At 37.5% G+C, this 20244-nt stretch overlaps 1 protein-coding gene across 4 annotated transcripts in view; it reads right to left on the reverse strand.

Moving 5' to 3' along the window:
- Positions 1-20244, reverse strand: part of MAP2K5 (mitogen-activated protein kinase kinase 5) — a 272012-nt gene that overhangs the window by 155334 nt on the left and 96434 nt on the right. For all 4 annotated transcript variants that reach the window (XM_017851086.1, XM_017851085.1, XM_017851084.1 and 1 more), the window contains 2 exons: positions 12065-12133; positions 11894-11975 (listed from right to left, as the gene is read on the reverse strand). In XM_017851086.1, the coding sequence (XP_017706575.1) occupies positions 11894-11975; positions 12065-12133 (151 nt within the window). The remainder of the gene's footprint in view (positions 1-11893; positions 11976-12064; positions 12134-20244) is intronic.

The following is a 20244-nucleotide window of genomic DNA, read 5'->3' on the forward strand; positions in this document are numbered from 1 at the left end:
GGCTGGAGTGCAGTGGCCGGATCTCAGCTCACTGCAAGCTCCGCCTCCCGGATTCACGCCATTCTCCTGCCTCAGCCTCCCAAGTAGCTGGGACTACAGGCGCCCGCCATCTCACCCGGCTAGTTTTTTGTATTTTTTAGTAGAGACGGGGTTTCACCGTGTAGACCAGGATGGTCTCGATCTCCTGACCTCGTGATCCACCCGCCTCGGCCTCCCAAAGTGCTGGGATTACAGGCTTGAGCCACCGCACCCGGCCGACAAATATTTTTATATGCATATAGACACATGCATATATTATATATATGGCTACTGGCTTTATATTTATCCCATTTAAAGCAGATACAGAAAAGTGATCACTCTTAGTTAACCTTTGCTTGTAGTTTGCAGATTTGAACAAGAAACTGGGAAACCCAAGTGTAACTAAACATTACACTTCGGCTCTGGGTGCTACTGGGAAGATAATGAAAAAAAATCTGATATGAACTGAACCATCATTATTTACTAAAATGACATTTTTATTACAGATGTAGTAAAAGTGAGAATACAGCAGAAAAACATTTTATGTTCTCATCGATCTTTCAGATAAATTGGCAGTATGAAGGATAAACAGAATGAAAAAAGATCAAGCTTTACATGCTGGTATTTGCAAGACTGACAAATGCAGCTTATTGGACCAATCCCTTATGAAGTGAATGACCTGAATGGCTTAAAACTAGGAGGTGAAAATCCATTCAGATGTACCAGTAACAACTTCTAAGAGAATTCACTTTTACAAAGGATATAAATCAGGGCTTAATTAACTAAATGGACAATGGTTTCAACAAGCTAAACCCAAAAAACAAAGATTACCTTACCACCATCATCAGTAGAAGAAGTGAAAAAGGAATCTAATTTTGAGGTAGTTCACTGGTTTTTAACCTCAGTTAGACCCGCTTTCCTTAACTAGCCATATGGCTAAATCTTTACACAGCTGGCTCTGTGCCATCACTGATTCATCTTGTCCTTTTCACTTCCATTAGAGAAAAATGTCATCGGTGAAAAAACGATGTGGCAGATCCACTCAGGATTAAGAGTTCCTGTTAAGTTTGATGAGTCCTTTTTCTGCAATTCAGTAATTCTTATCAGGTTAAAATGGCAGAGGGGGTTGGTTTAATTCTTCTCTGTTTTATTATCATTTCTATCCTACAGATCTATCAAAAATGGCAACTCTTAGACCTATCAAACATTTGTGCAGAAAAGGACATTAAAGATCAGTCCAGCGACCTTACTTGACAGGTGGGGAAAATAATCCCAGCGATGTGAATGTTCTAGTTAAAGCCAAGAGTCAGCTGATGGCAGAGCTCAGAGAAGACCTGAACCTTTGAAGTTTCAGAAGTTAAAGATTTAAAAGGTGGCCAGGCACAGTGGCTCACACCTGTAATTCCAGCACTTTGGGAGGCCAAGGTGGGAGGATCACTTGAGGTCAGGAGTTTGAGACCAGCCTAGGAGACATGGTGAAACCCCATCTCTACCAAAAAAATAAAAATGAGCTGGGCAAGGTGGTGTACACTACTCTGTAGTCCCAGCTACTCAGAAGGCTGAGGCAGGAGAATCGCTTAAACCTGGGAGGCGAAGGTTGCAGTGAGCAGAGATTGCACTACTGCACTCCATCCTGGGTGACAGAGCGAGACCCTGTCTCAAAAAAAAAAAAAATTAAAATGTTTCCCCATGATGTGACATAGCTTGAGAATCACATGTGAACTTTTGCAGTTTAAAAGTCTCATGCAATGTGATACTACTATGATGCAAACTGACAGAACTTAATTTTAGCTGAGATGGTGGTATTCAAGGCATTTAGAAACTCATTCATCTGTGGCTCGGTAGGTTTGAACTTTTTGCTCGTGATTCCAAAGTTACTGGTTTGTTCTCTGTGATCTGTCACTTTTCTTTGTTCCCTGAAGTCATATGAAACCAAATAGAATTCTGAAGTAGAAAAGTATAATAACTGAAATGAAAATTTATTAGAGTGGAACAACAGCATATCTGAGAAAGCAGAAGAAAGAATCAAAGGGGGTAAAGATAGGTCAATGGAGATTATCCAGTCTAATGATGAAAAGAAAAGAAAATGAAGAAAAATGAACACATTCTCAGAGACCTGGAGAACACCATCCAGCATACAAACATATGCATAACGGGAGATTAGAAAGGGAGGAGAAAAGGAAGGAATGGAAAGAATATTTGAGAAAACAATGACCCTAAACTTCCTAAATTTGATTTTAAAAAGTGAATTTACACATCCAAGAAGCTCAGTATACTTCACATAGGATAAACTCCAAAGAGATCTATACCTATACACATTATTATCAAACTATCCATAGCCAAAGACATAAAGAAAATCTTGAAAGCAGCAAGAGAAGTGACATTTCAATTACAAATAATCCTCAAAAAGATCAAGAGCTGATTACTCATCAGAAACCACAGAGGTCAGAGGCAGGGGAATGACATATTTGAACAGCTGAAAGAAAAAGATTGTAAACCAAAAATTCTATATCCAGCGAAAACTACTTTACAAAACTGAAGGAGAAATTAAGATGCTGTCAAATAAACTGGAAAATTTATCTCAGAATACTTAGAATTAATCATTAGTTGACCTGCCCTACAAGAAATAAAATACAGTCTTTCAGACTGAAGGAAATTTAGATTGAAGTTAAAAGACAGTAACTCAGATCCACATGAAGAAATAAAGAACACTGGTAAAGGTAACTGCATAGGTAAATATAAAAGACAGGATAAATGTATGTTTTGCTTGTATCTCTTTTGTTCTCCTATATGACTTAAGAGACAACAGCATAATTTTAAATTTGTTTTGGACACACGATGTATAAGAACGTAACTTATATGACAATAACAGCATAAAAGAGATGAGAAGAAATTGAGCGATACAGAAGCAAAGTTTTTGTATATTATTATTATTATTATTTTTTGAGATGGAGTCTCACTCTGTCGCCCGGTCTGGAGTGCAGTGGCGCGATCTCGGCTCACTGCAACCTCCACTTCCTGGGTTCAAGCTATTCTCCAGCTTCAGCCTCCCGAGTAGCTGTGATTACAGGCATGCACCACTGCGTCTGGCTAATTTTTGTATTTTTTTTTTTTTAGTAGAGATGGGGTTTCACCAAATCAGCCAGGCTAATCTCGAACTCCTGATCTCAGGTGATCTGCCCACCTCGGCCTCCCAAAGTGCTGGGATTACAGGCATGAGCCACCATGCCTGGCCTTTTGTATACTATTAAAATAAAGTTAGTATTAATCTGAAGTACATTGTTATAAGTGAAGAAGTTAATTGTAATCCCTAGGGCAACATTAACAATATAACCCAAAAAAATAGAGCAAAAGAAACCACGGGAAATTTAAATGGTACATTTGAAAATATCTATCTGACATAAAAAAAGCAATAACAGAACATGAAAGGCAGACGTATAGAAAACAAATAGAATGGGAGAGATACATCTCACCTTGTTAGTAATTAAATTAAATTTAATGTAAAAGGTTTAAGCACTCTAATTAAATAAGAGATTGGCAGAATTAATTTACTAAAAAATGATCCAACTATATGCTGTCTACAATAGAGGTATTTTACATTTAAAGACACAAACAGGTTGAAAAATGATGAAAAAAGATATACTATTCAAACAGTAACCAACAGGGAGCTGGAGTGACTATACTAGTGGAAAAAATAGTCTTTTAGATAACTATTATTAAATATTGTTACTAGAGACAAAGACATTTTCTAATGATAAAAGAATCAACCAACCAAGAAGATGTAACAATTATAAACACGTATGCACCTAGCATGCATGCCAAAATATATGAAAAATAAACTGAAAGAACTGAAAGGAGAAACAGACAACTCAAAAATATTAGTTTTTCAGACTTCAATATCTCACTTTCAGAAAAGGACAAAACTACACAGAAGATTAATAAGAAAATACTGAACAGTATTATAAACCAATCAGAATTAACTGACATGAAAAGGATACTTCACTTAACCACAGGAGAATACATTCTTCTCAAGTGCATATATGTGGAAATTAAACAGCACATACCTAAATAAAAATGGGTCAGAAAGAAATCATAAGAGATTTCTGTCATAGAAAAATGGAAAATACTTTGAGATTAATGAAAATAACACAACATACCAAAACTTCTAGGATGCAACTAAAGCCGTGCTTAGAGGAAAATTTATAACCTACATTAAATAAGAAAGATCTCAAATCAATATCCTAACTTTCTACCTTAAGCAGAAGGAGAACATCAAGCTAAAACTAAACTCAAAGAAAGCAGAAAAAAAAGAAAATAATAAAATTAAAGGAGAAATAAACAAAACAGAGAATAGAAAAAAAACAATAGAGAAAATCAATGAAACCAAAAGTCAGTTTGATTTTAAATGAAAAAAATTTTTTTGGCCGGGCATGGTGGCTCACGCCTGTATTCCCAGCCCTTTGGGAGGCCGAGGCAGGCAGATCACCTGAGGTCGGGAGTTCAAGACTAGCTTGACCAATGTGGAGAAACTCTGTCTCTACTAAAAATACAAAATTAGCTAGGCGTGGTGGCGCATGCCTGTAATCTCAACTACTCCGGAGGCTGAGGCAAGAGAATGGCTTGAACCCGGGAGGCAGATGTTGCGCTGAGCCGAGATTGCACCATTGCACTCCAGCGTGGGAAACAAGCGCGAAACTACGTCTCAAAAAAAAAAAAAAATTTTTTTTTTTTTAAACAGAGAAACTGACAAACTTTTAGCTACACTGACCAAGAAAATAAGTGAGGAGACTCAAGAAACTAAAATCTGGAGTGGAAGAGGGAACATTACTACCAACTCTGCAGGAATAAAAAGGATTATAAGAGAATTTTCAGAACAACTGTGTATCAATAAATTAGAAAACCTAGATGAAACAGATTAATTCTGAGAAAAACACAAACTACCAAAACTGACTCAAAAATAAAAAATAAAAAATCTGACTAAACTTGTATATAAAGTGATTGAGTTGGTAACAACAAAAAAAACTAACCACAAATACGATTCAGCTTTTAAAAGGAAGAAAAACTCTGATACATACCGCAACATGGATGAACCTTAAGGACATAATGCAAAATTAAATAAGCCAGACACAATAAGACAAATACTATGTGATTCCAATTATATGAGGTACCTAGAGTAGTCAAATAGAGACAGAGTATAATGCTGTTTGCCAGGGGCTGGGAGCGGGGGTGAATGAGGAGTTTTTATTTAATAGGTATAGAGTTTCAGTTTTGCAAGATAAAAAGAGTTCTGGAGATGGATGGTGGTAACAGTTGCACAACCATGTTAACGTACTTCACGCTGCTGAATTACACACTTAGAATGGCTGACACAGTTTGAATATTTGTCCCCTTCGAAACTCATGTTGAAATCTCATTCCCGCCGGGCGCGGTGGCTCAAGCCTGTAATCCCAGCACTTTGGGAGGCCGAGACGGGCGGATCACGAGGTCAGGAGATCGAGACCATCCTGGCTAACACGGTGAAACCCCTGTCTCTACTAAAAAATACAAAAGAACTAGCAGGGCGAGGTGGCGGGCGCCTGTAGTCCCAGCTACTCGGAGGCAGAGGCAGGAGAATGGTGTAAACCCGGAAGGCCGAGCTTGCAGTGAGCTGAGATCCGGCCACTGCACTCCAGCCTGGGCAACAGAGCCAGACTCCATCTCAAAAAAAAAAAAAGAAATCTCATTCCCAATGATGAAGATGGGGCCTAGTGAGAGGTGTTTGGGTCAAAGGGGTGGATCCCTCATGAATGACTTGGTGCCATTCTCACAAAATTGAGTGAGTTCTCACTTTAAGTTCCTGCAAGATTTGGTTGTTAAGAAGGGTCTGGAACCTCCCTCCTCTCTCTCTTGCTCCATGAATGGAAGCTTCCTGAGGCCCAGACCAGAAACAGATGCTGGGCACCATGTTTCTTGTACAGCCTGCAAAATCATGAGCCAAATAAACCCCTTTTCTTTATAAATTACCCAGTCTCAGGTATTCCTTTATAGCAACACAAGATGGACTAATAAAATGGCTAGTAAGGTTTAAATTTTTGTATGAGTATTATACCATAATTAAAAAAAAAAAAAAAAACCACACTAACGACACACCCCAAAAACACCAGAACCAGATGATTTCACTGGTGAATTCTATCAAATGTTTAAAGAAGAATTAACATCAGGCATTTGAAAAAATGTTCAACATCACTAATCATCAGGGAAATGCAAATCAAAACCACAATGAGATATCCTCTCACTCCAGCTAAAATGGCTTTTATCAAAAAGACAGGGAATAACAGATGCTGGCAAGGATATGGAGAAAGGGGAACCTTCATACACTACTGATGGGAATGTAAACTAGTATAGCTACCATGGAAAACAGTATGGAAATTCCCCAGAAAACTAAAAGTATAACTACCTTATTATGATCCAGTAATTTCACCTTTGGGTATATATCCAAAAGAAAGGAAATCAGTAAATTGAAGAGATATGTGCACTCTAATGTTTACTGCAGCACTATTCACAATAGCCAAGATATGAAATCAATCTAAGTGTCCATCAAAGAAAAAATAAAGATAAAGAAAATGTGGTACATAAACACAATGAAATATTATTCAGTCATAAAAAGAATGAAATCCTGTTATTTGCAAGAACATGGGTATTATTTTAAATGAAATAATCCAGACACAGAAAGACATACACGTTCTCTCACTGATATGTGGGAGCCAAAAACAAATGATCATGGAGACATAGTAGAATGATGATTACCAGAGACTGAGAAGGGTAGTGAGAAAGGTAGGACAAAGAGGGGTTGGTTAACGGGTAAAAAAGAACAGTCAGATAGAAAGAATAAGATCCAGTGTTTGGTACCACAACAGGGTGACCACAATTAATAATTTATTGTATATTTCAAAATAACTACCCAAGTGGAACTGCAATGCTCCTAACACAAACAAATGATAAATGTTTGTGGTCATGCATATCTCCATTACTCTGAGTTGATTACTACACATTGTATGCTTGTATCAAAATATTATTATATATGTACTCCATAAATACATAAAATATGTCTCCATAAAAATTTTTATTTATTTATTTGTTTATTTTGAGACAGAGTCTCTGTCACCCAGGCTGGAGTGCAGTGGCATGATCTTGGCTCACTGCAACCTCCACCTCCTGGGTTCAAGCGATTCTCCTGCCTCAGTCTCCCAAGTAGCTGGGATTACAGGCATACGCCACCAGGCCCAGCTAATTTTTTTTGGTACTTTTAGTAGAGATGGGCTTTCACCATGTTGGCCAGGCTGGTCTCGAACTCCTGACCTCAAGTGATCCACCTGCCCTGGCCTCCCAAAATGCTAAGATTATAGGCATGAGCCACCCCGCCCAGCCCATAAAATTTTTTTAAAAAAGAATTAACATGAATCCTTCATAAACTCTTTAAAAAAACAGAAGAGGTGGCAACACTTCTGAACTCATTCTATAAGGCCAGAACTATCCTGACACCAAAATCAGACACTGACATCACAAAAAAAGAAAACTAATCCAATGTCCCTCATAAATATGAATACAAAAATCATCAAGAAAATACTAGCAAACTGAACCCAGGAACATATAAAAAGAATTACACATCATGACTAAGTGAAATAATTCCAACACTGCAAGAATGGTTCATTTTGCAAAAATAAATTAATACAGTATACCATATATTAACAGAATAAAGGACCAAATATGCACAATTATTTCAATAGACATAAAACAGGCATTTGACAAAATTTAATACCCTTTCATGATTAAAAAATAATACTCAACAAACTAAAAATAGAAGGGAATTTCTTCAGCCTGACAAAGGACAACTACTCTAAACCCATGACTAACATCATATTTAATGGTGAAAGACTAAAAGCTCTCCCTCTAAGGTCAGGAACAAGAGAAGGATGTCTGTTCTCATCAGTCTATTCAACATTGTACTGAAGGTTCTAGCCAGGGTAATTAAGCAAGAAAAGGAAATAAAAGACATCCAGAATTGAAAAGAAAGCACTAAAACTACCTGTTTGCAGGTGGTATTATCTTGTATATAGAGAACCCTAAGGAATCCACAAAAAGCTATTAACGTTAGTAAACAAGTTCAGCAAGGTTGCAGAATACAAGATCAATATATAAAAATCAATTACAGTTCTGTACACTGGCAATGAACAATCCAAAATGAAATTAAGAAAACAGCATTAAAATACTCAGAAGTAAATTTAACAAATAGTTACCACTCATACCCTAAAAATTATTTTAAAATCATTGAAAAACAATTAAAGAAGACCTAAGTAAGTTGAAAGCCATCTGTGTTCTTGGAGTTGAAGATTAAATAATGTTAAAGACGCAATATTCCCCAAGTTGATCTAAAAATTCAATTCAATTCTTATCAAAATCCCAGCTGGATTTTTTGGAGAAATTGCCAAGCTGGTTCTAAAATTCAAATAAAAATGCTAGGTATTCAAAACGGCCAAAACAAAGAACAAAGTTGGAGCACTTACACTTCTCAATTTGGAACTTAAAAACTATAATAATCTAGAGTTATCAAGTACGAGTAATCAAATACGGTGTGGTACTAGTACAAAGATAGACAACTAGATCAATGCAAGATGTATATGCACTGATCTAAAAGTATAGAAATATATTTTATGGTCAATTTTCAACAAGTATAACAAGAAAATTCAATGGGAAAAATAGTGTTTAACAAATGGTACTGGAACAAATGGATATATACATGCAAACGAATAAATTTGGACCCCTATCTCATACCATATATAAAAATTAACTCAAAAATAAATCAAAGGCTTATATAAGAGCTAAAACAATAAAACTTGAGGCTGAGGTGGGAGGATTACGTGAGCCCAGGAGTTCAAAACTAGCCTGGGCAATATGATACCACAGCTCAAAAAAAAAAAAAAAAAAAAAAAAGACAGAAAAGAAAAGAAAAAAGAAAGTGAAAAGATAAACAATGAATGAAAATATTTGGAAATCCTACATCTGATAAGAGCCAAGTATTAGAATACATAAAGAACTCTTACAACTCAACAATAAAAGCCCAATAACTCATTTAAAAAATAGACAAAGGATATGAAAACATATTTCTCAAAAGAAGATACATGAATGGCCAATAAGCACATGAAAAGATGCTCAACATCATTAATCATTAGAGAAATCTAAATCAAAACTAAAATGGGATACCATGTCACACTATGAGGCCACAATTTTAAAAAGACACATAATGACAAGTATTGGCAAAAATATGAAGAAAACGGAACCTTTATACAGTGCTGGTATGAATGCAAAGTGGTGTAAAATCAATTGGAACAGTCTGGTAGTTCATTAAAAAGTTAAACATAAAGCTACCATATGACCTAGCAACTCCACTCCTAGGTATATATCTAAAAGAACTGAAAACATTGGCTGGGCACGGTGGCTTACACCTGTAATCCCAGCACCTTGGGAAGCAAAGGCAGGCAGATCACGAGGTCAGGAGATCAAGACCATCCTGGCTAACATAGTGAAACCCCACCTCTACTGAAAATACAAAAACTTAGCCGGGCATGGTGGCAGGCGCCTGTAGTCCCAGCTACTCGGGAGGCTGAGGCAGGAGAATTGCTTGAACCTAGGAGGCAGAGGTTACAGGGAGCCGAGATTGCGCCACTGCACTCCAGTCTGGGTGACAGAGTAAGACTCTGTCTCAAAAAAAAAAAGAAAACATATGTCTACACAAAAACTTGTACACAAATATATAGAGTAGCATTATTCATAATTATGCGTAAAGTAGAACTATCCCAAATGTCCATCAACTACTGAAAGAGTAAACAAAATGTAGTATAGCCATACAATAAAATGTTATTCAGCAATAAAAAGGAATGAAGTTCTCATATATGCAACAGTATGGATGAACACTGAAAACATTATGCTAAATAAAGGAAGCCAGACACAAAGGCCATATATTATCAGATTCCATTTATATGGAATGTCCAGAATAGGTAAATCCATAGAGACAGAAGATAAATCAGTGGTTGCCAAGGACTAGAGGAAAGATAAAGTAGAGAGTGAGTACTAATAGATAGGAAGTCTCTTTCTGGGGGTGGTAAAAAAATGTTTTGGAATTATACAGTGGTGATGATTGCACAACCTTGTGAGTATATTAAAAACCATGGAATTGTACACTTTTAAAAGGTGAATTTTATGGTATCTGAGTTATAGTTCAATAAAAAATTTTAATTTATTTGTTTTTTGATACAGGGTCTCACTCTGTTGCCCAGAGTGGAGTGCAGTGGCACAGTCACAGCTCACTACAGCCTTAATCTCCTGGGCTCAAGAAATCCTCCCACCTCAGCCCCCAGAGTAACCTGGGACTACAGGCATGAACCACCATGCTTGGCTAATTTCCTTTTTTTTTTTTTCTTTTTTTGAGACAGAGTCTCACTTTGTCACCCAGGCCAGAGTGCAGTGGCGTGATCTCGATTCACTGCAACCTCCACCTCCCCGGTTCAAGCAATTCTCAGTCTCAGCCTCCCAAGTAGCTGGGATTTCAGGCATGCACTATCACGCCTGGCTAATTTTTGTATTTTCAGTAGAGACGGGTTTTCGCCATGTTGGTCAGGCTGGTCTTGAACTCCTGACCTCAAGTGATCCACCTGCCTCGGCCTCCCAAAGTGCTGGGATTACAGGCATGAGCCACCACGCCCGGCCATATTTTTAAAATTATTTTTGTAAAGATGAGATCTCCCTATATTGCCCAGGCTGGTCTCAAACTCCTGGGCTCAAGCAATCTTCTCACCTTAGTCTCCCAAAGTGCTGGGATTACATGTGTGAACCACCATGCCTGGTCTCAACAAAAATGTTTGAGTAGAACTGAAAAATTGAAGACTTCAAAGAAAGAATGATAAAAGTTACAACACAGTGACATGTATTGGCTCAATGAATCCACTTTTTCTAGTCAGTCTCCACAGTTATCATACTACCTATATGGCTGTAAGATATTTAATTCTTGACATTCTACTATAAGTAATTTAGAACACGTTATACACCTTATTATAGTATCAAGGTATCAACGTTGGCTCATTAAAGTTTTGCAGGGCACAAACTAATTGCTTTGGTAATGTACTGAGAATCTCCACAAGGAACTTACTATATTTTCTAAAGTTGTGTTTTAATGGACTAGATTATGGAAAACTGAATATGTAAAATTTAAAGACTGCTTAGATTTAAAATTGGTAAACAATAATAATGATTACATCATTTCACTGATATGTCCCTAGAAATCTGTATTTTGCCATAATATTCAGGTCAAGAAAGAACTAACAAAATAGAAATGAATAAAAACATAGAGAGGGAAGGAAAGGGCTAAAGTCCAAAGAAAATTAAACACATCTTGGCTAAACAGCTGTGTTGAAAAACAATTTCTTATCTTGCAATTAAGAACCGATTTCTTTCTGAAAGACACAGGACATTGGGTTAATAGATTTCTTTAAAAGAAAATCTGTTTTGGCTATTGAAACATTAAAAGAACAGAACATCTGTTTTGCAAGTAAAGACAGATTGTGCAAAAGAATCAAATATCAAACCACCGATTAGACTAGCATTTAATCTGTTCTATTTAAATTTGCAATAAAAGTGAAGTTCAATTCTTGAAATTATAGTTCAGCTAAAAATATTTAACCCCAGGAACACTTAACACTAAAATAATCTTAGAGTATAAATGAGGTAATTATTAGCATATTTTAATTATTTTTAATTCTACTTGATATCTATATCAAAACCAAGTTGTAAAGCACTATATACTCTAAAATCATTTAAAAGTATTATAAAAGGGAAAACTCACCATCCATGAATTCTGTACATATTGAAATCCTATTTTCTACAAAAAATGCTCCATAAAATCCAATGATATATGATGAATCACACTGTAACAAAAATAAGACAAAAGTAGTTATAAACCTGCAAGTCAATAACATGGGCATGCTTTACAAATAAAAATTATGAAAACAATTACCTTATAAAGAATTTCCAATTCAGACATAATTTGCTTCTGAAGTTCCAGTGTAATATCTAGTAGTATGACCTAAATATAGAAAGGTATTAATATTTATTCACCTTCTAATTATATTAGCTATAATCACTATGAAATATAAGAACTAAAAAAAATGGTAGTTCCTTTATTCTTCCCCACTTCCTTCTTCTTACCACTATAATTCCCAGTAATACAAACTGTATCCGCATCTGTCTAACCTTTTGTCCTTCTGAACTGGGGGAGGTGGTACAGAAGTGATTGATGGGACCAAAGAAAAAAGCCAGGTCTCAAAGGTCAACAGTAATGGCTTTAAAAGTCAGTTAAGTTATAACACTCTTAATTTATGCACTCTATTTTGGCCACACTGGCTATTTTCAAAAGAGGAACATAGGAATGACCCTCAAACCAATATAAAAGAATTGTCTTGGCCGCGTGCAGTGGCACATGCCTGTAATCCCGGCACTTTGAGAGGGAGGCTGAGGTGGGAAGGTACCTGAAGGCCAGGAGTATATGGCCAGCCTAAGCACCATAGCAAGATCCCATCTCTACAGGAAAAAAAAAAAAAAAAATTACCTGGGTATAGTATGATCAGGTGGTCCCAACCTACTTGGGAGGCTGAAGTGGGAGGATCACTTGAGCCCAGGAATTTGAGGCTGAAGTGAGCCATGATTGCACCACTGCACTCTCACCTGGGTGACAGAGCGAAATCCTGTCTTTAAAAAAAAAGAACTATATTGTGATTTGTGATCAGACACTAGGCAATAAGCAGGGAGGATGATGAATAAAAATGACATTTTATTTATTTAGAGACACAGTCTCATGCTGTCACCCAGGCTGGAGTGCAGTGGGGCGATCTTGGTTCACTGCAACCTCTGCCTCCCAGGCTTAAACAAACCTCCCAACCTCAGCCACCGAGTAGCTGGGACCACAGGCGTGCCACCATGCCCAGCTAATTTTTTTGCATTTTTGGTAGAGATAGGGGTTTCATTATGTTGCTCAGGCTGGTCTCGAACTCCTGAGCTCAAGTAATCTGCCCACCTGAGCCTCCCAAAGCACTGGCGTGAACCACCACACCTGGCCAAAAAATGACTTTTTTTTTCTTGAGACACAGTCTTGCTCTGTTACCCAGGCTGGAATGCGGTGCCACGATCTCTGCTCACTGAAACCTCTGTCTCCTGGGTTCAAGCAACCTGTTTCCTGGGCTCAAGTGATTCTCCTGCCTCAGCCTCCCGAGTAGCTGGGATTACAGGTGCCTGCCACCACACCCAGCTAATTTTTGTATTTTTAGTAGAGATGGGGTTTCACCATGTTGGCCAGGCTGGTCTTGAATTCCTGACCTCAATGATCCGCTCACCTCAGCCTCCCAAAATGCTGGGATTACAAGCGTAAGCCACCATGCCCAGCCAAAATGACATTTTAAGTGGGGTTTTCGTTATGAGACAAATAAGGAGTTTTTAAAATATATCATCTTTTTTTCCCCCCAGTCAGGTAATGTTCTTTGCTGATACTGTTATAGAAAGTTAAAGCTTAAAGAAATCTTACTTCATTAACTCCCTTCTTTTGAGTGAGGAGGAAACCAGGTTTCCTTCCCAGGAGCCACAGAGCCTGGGAATGGTAGGACCCCCTCCTCTGGACTCAGTCTCATGGGCTTTTCAGTACTTTATGGTTTATTTAAAATATCAATCTCACTGAGTGATATTACCCATAGTGATTTATAACCCATAAATGTAAAACATTTATAAACTTATCTAGAATAAATTCTAGTTTATTTCAAACACATATTTTTTAAAGAAAGAAGACTATACTGTTCAAATTCTACTCAGCACGTCAGTGAAAATAATTCAAGAGTAATTGCTTTATTTATTTATTTATTTATTTATTTATTTAGAGACAGAATCCTGCTCTGTTGCCCAGGCTGGAGTGTAGTGGCACAATCTTGGCTCACTGCAACCTCCACCTCCTAGGTTCAAGCCATTCTCCTGCCTCAGCCTCCCGAGTAGCTGGGATTACAGGCACGTGTCACCACACCTGGCTGATTTTTGTATTTTTAGTGCAGACAGGGTTTCACCATGTTGGCCAGGCTGGTCTTGAACTCCTGACCTCGGGTGATCCACCTGCCTCAGCCTCCCAAAGTGCTGGGATTACAAGCGTGAGCCACCATGCCCAGCTTGTTTTTACTTTAAAAAGGCAGTGAGGAGAATAAAACACGTGGAAAACAATTTTTATGATTTGTGGCAGACTCCAGACATTTCTAGACAAAAACTTAACATTCAGAATTATTATGATAGTGTAGTTATATGCCATTCGACTTTGAATTACATTTTGTATTACAACTGAAGAACATATATATATAATCATACTGAAGAAAAAAACCACAAATGATGCATTGTAAACTGCTGATAGAGCGAGGAAAGAAAAGGACAATTCTAAAGTACATTTTATAGCCCTAACATTGGCCAGGTGTTGATTTGGGGTAGGGGAAGGTGGGGGGAAAAAAGGCAAAGGTGGTTTCTATCCAGAGTTTGCGGCCAGGCGTGGTGGCTCACCCCTGTAATCCCAGCACTTTGGAAGGCTGAGGTGGGAGGATCATGAGGTCAGGAGATTGAGACCATCCTGGCTAACACGGTGTACCTTGTTTCTACTAAAAATGCAAAAAAATTAGTCAGGCATGGTGGTGGGTGCCTGTAGTCTCAGCTACCTGGGTGGCTGAGGCAGAAGAATGGCATGAACCCAGGAGGCAGAGCTTGCAGTGAGCTGAGATCATGCCACTGCACACCAGCCTGGGCAACACAGCGAGCCTCTGCCTCAAAAAATAAAAATAAAAAAAGTTTGCTTTGGGGTTATTTATAAAAGCTCTCAGGAAACTAGACTATAAGTGTAATACAAAACTGCCAAGAAACATTTAAACACTTCTCCTGATCAATAGTCATTTGCCAACAACATTCACTTTCATTTTTGTTCTTGTGTAAAACTTACCAACAAAATTAATTCATCTAGCGTCAGTTCAATCCTACGGCATAAAATATTATGGCTATTCCTACTATGATGACAGGTACCAGGGATCTCTCACTCTAAAAAGCTCTGCTAAAAGGAGTGAAGTTATTATTGACCTTAAATCAATGGTTCTCAACCCTGGCCTCAAATCATAATACCTAGGGCACTTAAAAAACAAATTCCAAGGTGCAGGCTTTACCCCAAAACAACAGAATGAGAATCCCTGGGGTTGGGCCCACATCTTTGTTATTTTGTAAAGCTCCCCAGGTAATTCCTAACCCAAAGTAAGCTTGAGAACCACTTATTTAAGGTTTCAAAAATGCCATTTATTCAGTGCTAAGATATATGACTATTAAGATATATTGCATCTCCAGGCCACCACCAACCTAGAAATGACATGATTCCACATTGCTAGCCAACATCCTGGAATTAACCCCAAACTAATGGCTGTGAATATATCATTCCCTTAATCAAGAACCTTAATTGTGTTCCCATCGCCTACAATAAAGTTAAAACTCTAGCATGACATTCAAGGAATTCTTCCATAATACAGACAACTTATTCTAACTCCTCTTCCCACTACTCCCACCACAAACCCACCCTTCATGTGAAATCAGATGACATTTCCTGGTGTACACACATATCCTGTGTTTTCCCTACTTCCAGCATTTGCTCCTGCTGTTCCCTCTACTTGGGGTGTGCTTCCTCTCTCCACTCCAGGCACTGACTGAAAAAATCCTGTTCTATCTTTTAGACCCAGCTTGAATGCCACCACTGCCTCTATGAAGCTCACCTCAAAGCCCTCCATCAAAATTAATGTCTAGCTCTGGCCTTCAATATGTACATTCTGCATGCATCCCTCATCTCCTAAAAACAGAAGTCTCAAGATTAGAGTGGCTATGAGCCTCTCAAGGGCAAGGGCTGAGTCTTGTACATTTTTCTATCCCCCGCTCAGCAATCCATTCAGGGTCTAACTCACAGCAGTGCCTAGTAAGTGATGTGGGATTTAACTAAAGTCTTTACAACTATAATCCTTCTTTATAAGAAGCTGTTTCTAGACAGAAGAAATAGATTGCTTGATTTCTACAACTGAATTTAAAACGAAAAACATACACCACCAAATAAATAAAAATGCCACACTGACCTAAAATGTAGCAAGGAATACTGTATTTGTGGAGCTAATCCGCTGTACTCTAATTTGTTTTGATCATTGTTGGTATTTGCTTTAGTCTAGAACAGTGGAGATTCGAAAATGACGAAAAAAACGAATAAAGTAATTTCTGGGAACTTGAGAGGAATAGTAAAACCCTCCTTAAAATAACTCTACTCAAATGCTCTCTATTTTCTGGGAGACTTGGCACTCTGGGTGGAAGGTTAATTCTCCTTCCCCTGGGTATTCTTGTGAGTGAGCTTTAAAACTGCTAAAAATAAACAAATCCAATTCCTTATTTGAAGGCAATGGCGAAAGCATGGCAAAGACTAATTTTCTTTTTGAAGTCCAAGAAAAGTACGGACTTCCTGAGTCTTCATTATTTTTTTTCTCCTTAGGAAGTGCTAAATGTTTCAAACTGGAGAGAATTTGAATATGAAGCATTCCATGGAGAAAGGGTTAAGTGAGAAACTGAAATACCGTAGTGCATTTCCACTGCTCTCCACTACACCTCCAGGACAAATAAGGATGAGTTGTCAAGTTAAATATAAGCAGTCAAGTGACTGAATTATAATTTACTCTGTGCTCAATTTAAATTAGTGTGAGGCTATTAAAATATACAGTATAAATACGGCAATTCATCACAAGCTGTCATGGATGACTTCATTTATTTGCTGGAGTGGCACACACTTCACTAAAGGGAAAGAGAGCAAAACCACAGGTCAAATTAAGCTGCTATTCTGTTTTAATTCACTTATTTAATCTGTGGCAACATAATTGTCTTTTACAGTATGTACAACTCAGAAAGGAAATTTGGGAGGATTATAGCCAGTATACAAATGATTAATCAAATGGTCCATTTAAATGCTAGTTTAAAAGCAGCAGAAACCCAAAGCAGTCAAAGCATGATAATCAGCACATGCAATATACAATGCTAAGAAATTTCCTGTTAGATGGATTTTTCCCACTTAGAAAACAAACAATACTGGGAAATACATTAAATCCTCCAAGCATTACTACTTGAAAGATTTTATAGAATACATTAATGGTATAAAAAGGTTCTGTTTACAAAATGGCTAACAGTATTTTTGTTTTCTGCTCTACTTATCTGCAATTGTCTTGACTACCTACACCAAACAAACACACAAAAGGTAAAACACGTTTCATGAATTACATATGGTCATTATGAAATAGTTATCTTTAAAATGTGATTAGCATCATTTTCAAAATGTTCTCTTTGAGGCAGAACATTTTCTAAATTCAATAGTGTAAAATAGAAATTCATGGTACATTATTCTTTCCAAAATTCAACTTCTTTTAAAAATATCTTGTAATATATTCCTACCTCAGAAGTCTAAAAAGGGAAATATTTACAATATGCTTTTTTGTCTAAAAAATAAGAACATTTACAAGCATAACATGAGAAACATTTTGAGTAGGAAAAGTAACAGATTTTCAAGGACTCATCTAATTGTGCCCACAGACATTCAAACTGTGGGTCAAACTGACTACTTTACTTGGAAAATTAAATTTCCCTCATCATTCCATGCAGGCGTCAGACCCTGCAGATGATTCTGTTTGGACAAGGACTGTGATGTGCTGCTCTTCGCAATCCCTCTGTGACACCAGGCAGCCCCGTTTCACAGCTGAGGTCACTGGGAGGTTCAAGTGACATGCTTGAAGTCACACAAAAGTCAGGAGAGGGTCAGGAAAAGACCAAATACGCTTCTAACTCTTAACCTTCCATTTCACCCTTTAATATAAAAAAAAGCTACAAAATATTCTGGGTGAGAGCAATGGTCCATATAAAGAATGCTATGAGATATTTTGTATGTGAGCTGAACCTGCTTTTAAGATGTTACTTTAAAAGATGAATGAACTAAAGAACAAACAGAAGAACAAAAATTTATTCATTCACTCATTCAACAAATTATGTGTTGAACACTTACTCGTTATGTGTAATACTTTGTACTATACCCTGTACGCAAGGATCTGCAGGAATCACGGAGTAAGGCAAGAAGACAAATAAGATTTGTTTCCCACTTACAAAAAGATTTCAATATAATAGGGGAAATGTACAGGTATACTAATAGCAAAATACAAGGCAGTTGGTGATAACACCCTTAAAAGGCATATACAGGGAATTCTAGAAAGATTCAAAGAAGAAAATGAGTGAGTGAGAGATAGACCATATGCGACAGGGCTTATCCAGAAAAGTTCAATGGAGGAGCAGGCTTTTCAGCTGATCCTTGAAGGGTGTTAAAGATTTTGATAGGTGGAGATACGGGTGAAAGCATTCTAATTAGAGAGGAATACGTGAATCAAAGTATTGAAGTGAGAAAGTACCTGAGTTCAGATAAGGCAATGAGTTCAACTTAAAAGACACACAGGATTGAAACATGTAAGATAATGCTATAAAACTGACTGATGACATATAGTGGAGGATCTTGAATTCCATCCTCTAAAATCTTTAGTTTATCTGGGAAGTGACGTGAAGCCACTGAAGACTTTTGAGAGGGAAAGAAATGTGACCAGGATGATCCTTGGCAAGGCAAATCTGAGAGCAGTGAGCAGCACCGGCAGGGGGTCACAGGCACTTAGGACAAGACTACCCAGGTTTAAATCCTGGCTCTACTACTTATCAGATGTGGGACCTTGGGCAAGTTATTTAACTTCTTTGTGCCTCAGCTTTTGTAAAATGGGAATCAATAAGAGTTACAAAAGGTTGTTTTGAGTATTAATTTAAAAAATGCATGCAAAATGCTTAGCATTGCATAAATCATCAATAAATGGTAGCTTCTGTTTACTGAGAACAATTCAAAATCTGGTGTACATGTCTGACAAGAAAAAAGCCAAGCATCTGGATTAGAGTGGTGTAAGGAAAGGAAAGGGATATTAGATCTTTATCAGACGCATAGTTTTCAAAAATTTTCTCCCATTCTGTAGGCTGTCTGTTCACCCTGTTTATAATTTCCTTTGCTGTGCAGCTCTTTAGTTTAACTAGATCCCATTTGTCAATTTTTGCCTTTGTTGCAATTGCTTTTGGTATCTTCATCATGAAATCTTTATCCCATTCCTATGTCCGGAATGGTATTTCCTAAGTTGTCTTCCAGGGTTTTCATACTTTGGGTTTTACATTTAAGTCTTTAATTCATTTTGAGTTAATTTTTGTAATAAAGGGGTATAAGGAAGGGGTCTATAGAAATTTGTAAGAAAAAAACAACCCCATTAAAAAGTGGGCAAAAGGCATAAACAGACACTTTTCAAAAGAAGATATACACGAGGCCAACAATCACATGGAAAAACGCTCAACATCACTGATCATTTGAGAGATGCAAATCAAAATCACAATAAGATACCATCTCACATCAGTCAGAATGGCTATTACTAAAAAGTCAAAAAATAACAGATGCTGGCAAGGTTGTGGAGAAAAACGAATGCTTCTACACTGTTGGAGGGAGTGTAAATTAGTTCAACCATTGTGGAGGACAGTGCATTGATTCCTCAAAGACCTAAAAACAGAAATACCATTTGAACCAGCAATCCCATTACTGGGTATATACCCAAAGGAATATAAAGCATTCTATTATAAAGACACATGCATGCAAATGGTCATTGCAGCACTATTCACAATAGCAAAGACATGGAATCAACCTAAATGCCCATCACTGGTAGACTGGATAAAGAAAATGTGGTACATACACACCATGAAATACTATGCAGTCATAAAAAACAATGAGATAATGTCCTCTGCAGGAACATGGATGGAGCTGGAGGTCATTATCTTTAGCAAACTAACACAAGAACAGGACACCAAATACTGCATGTTCTCATTTATAAGTGGGAGCTAAATTATAAGAACACGTGGACACATAGGGGGAAACACCACACACTGTGGCCTATCAGAGGGTGGAGGGTGAGGCAGGGAGAGGATCAGGAAGAATAATAGGTACTAGGCTTAATACCTGGGTGACAAAATAATCTGTACAACAAACCCCCATGGCACAAGTATACTTAT

Source organism: Rhinopithecus bieti, unplaced genomic scaffold, assembly GCF_001698545.2.
Source record: "Rhinopithecus bieti isolate Rb0 unplaced genomic scaffold, ASM169854v2 scaffold_31548, whole genome shotgun sequence".
NCBI lineage: Eukaryota > Metazoa > Chordata > Mammalia > Primates > Cercopithecidae > Rhinopithecus > Rhinopithecus bieti.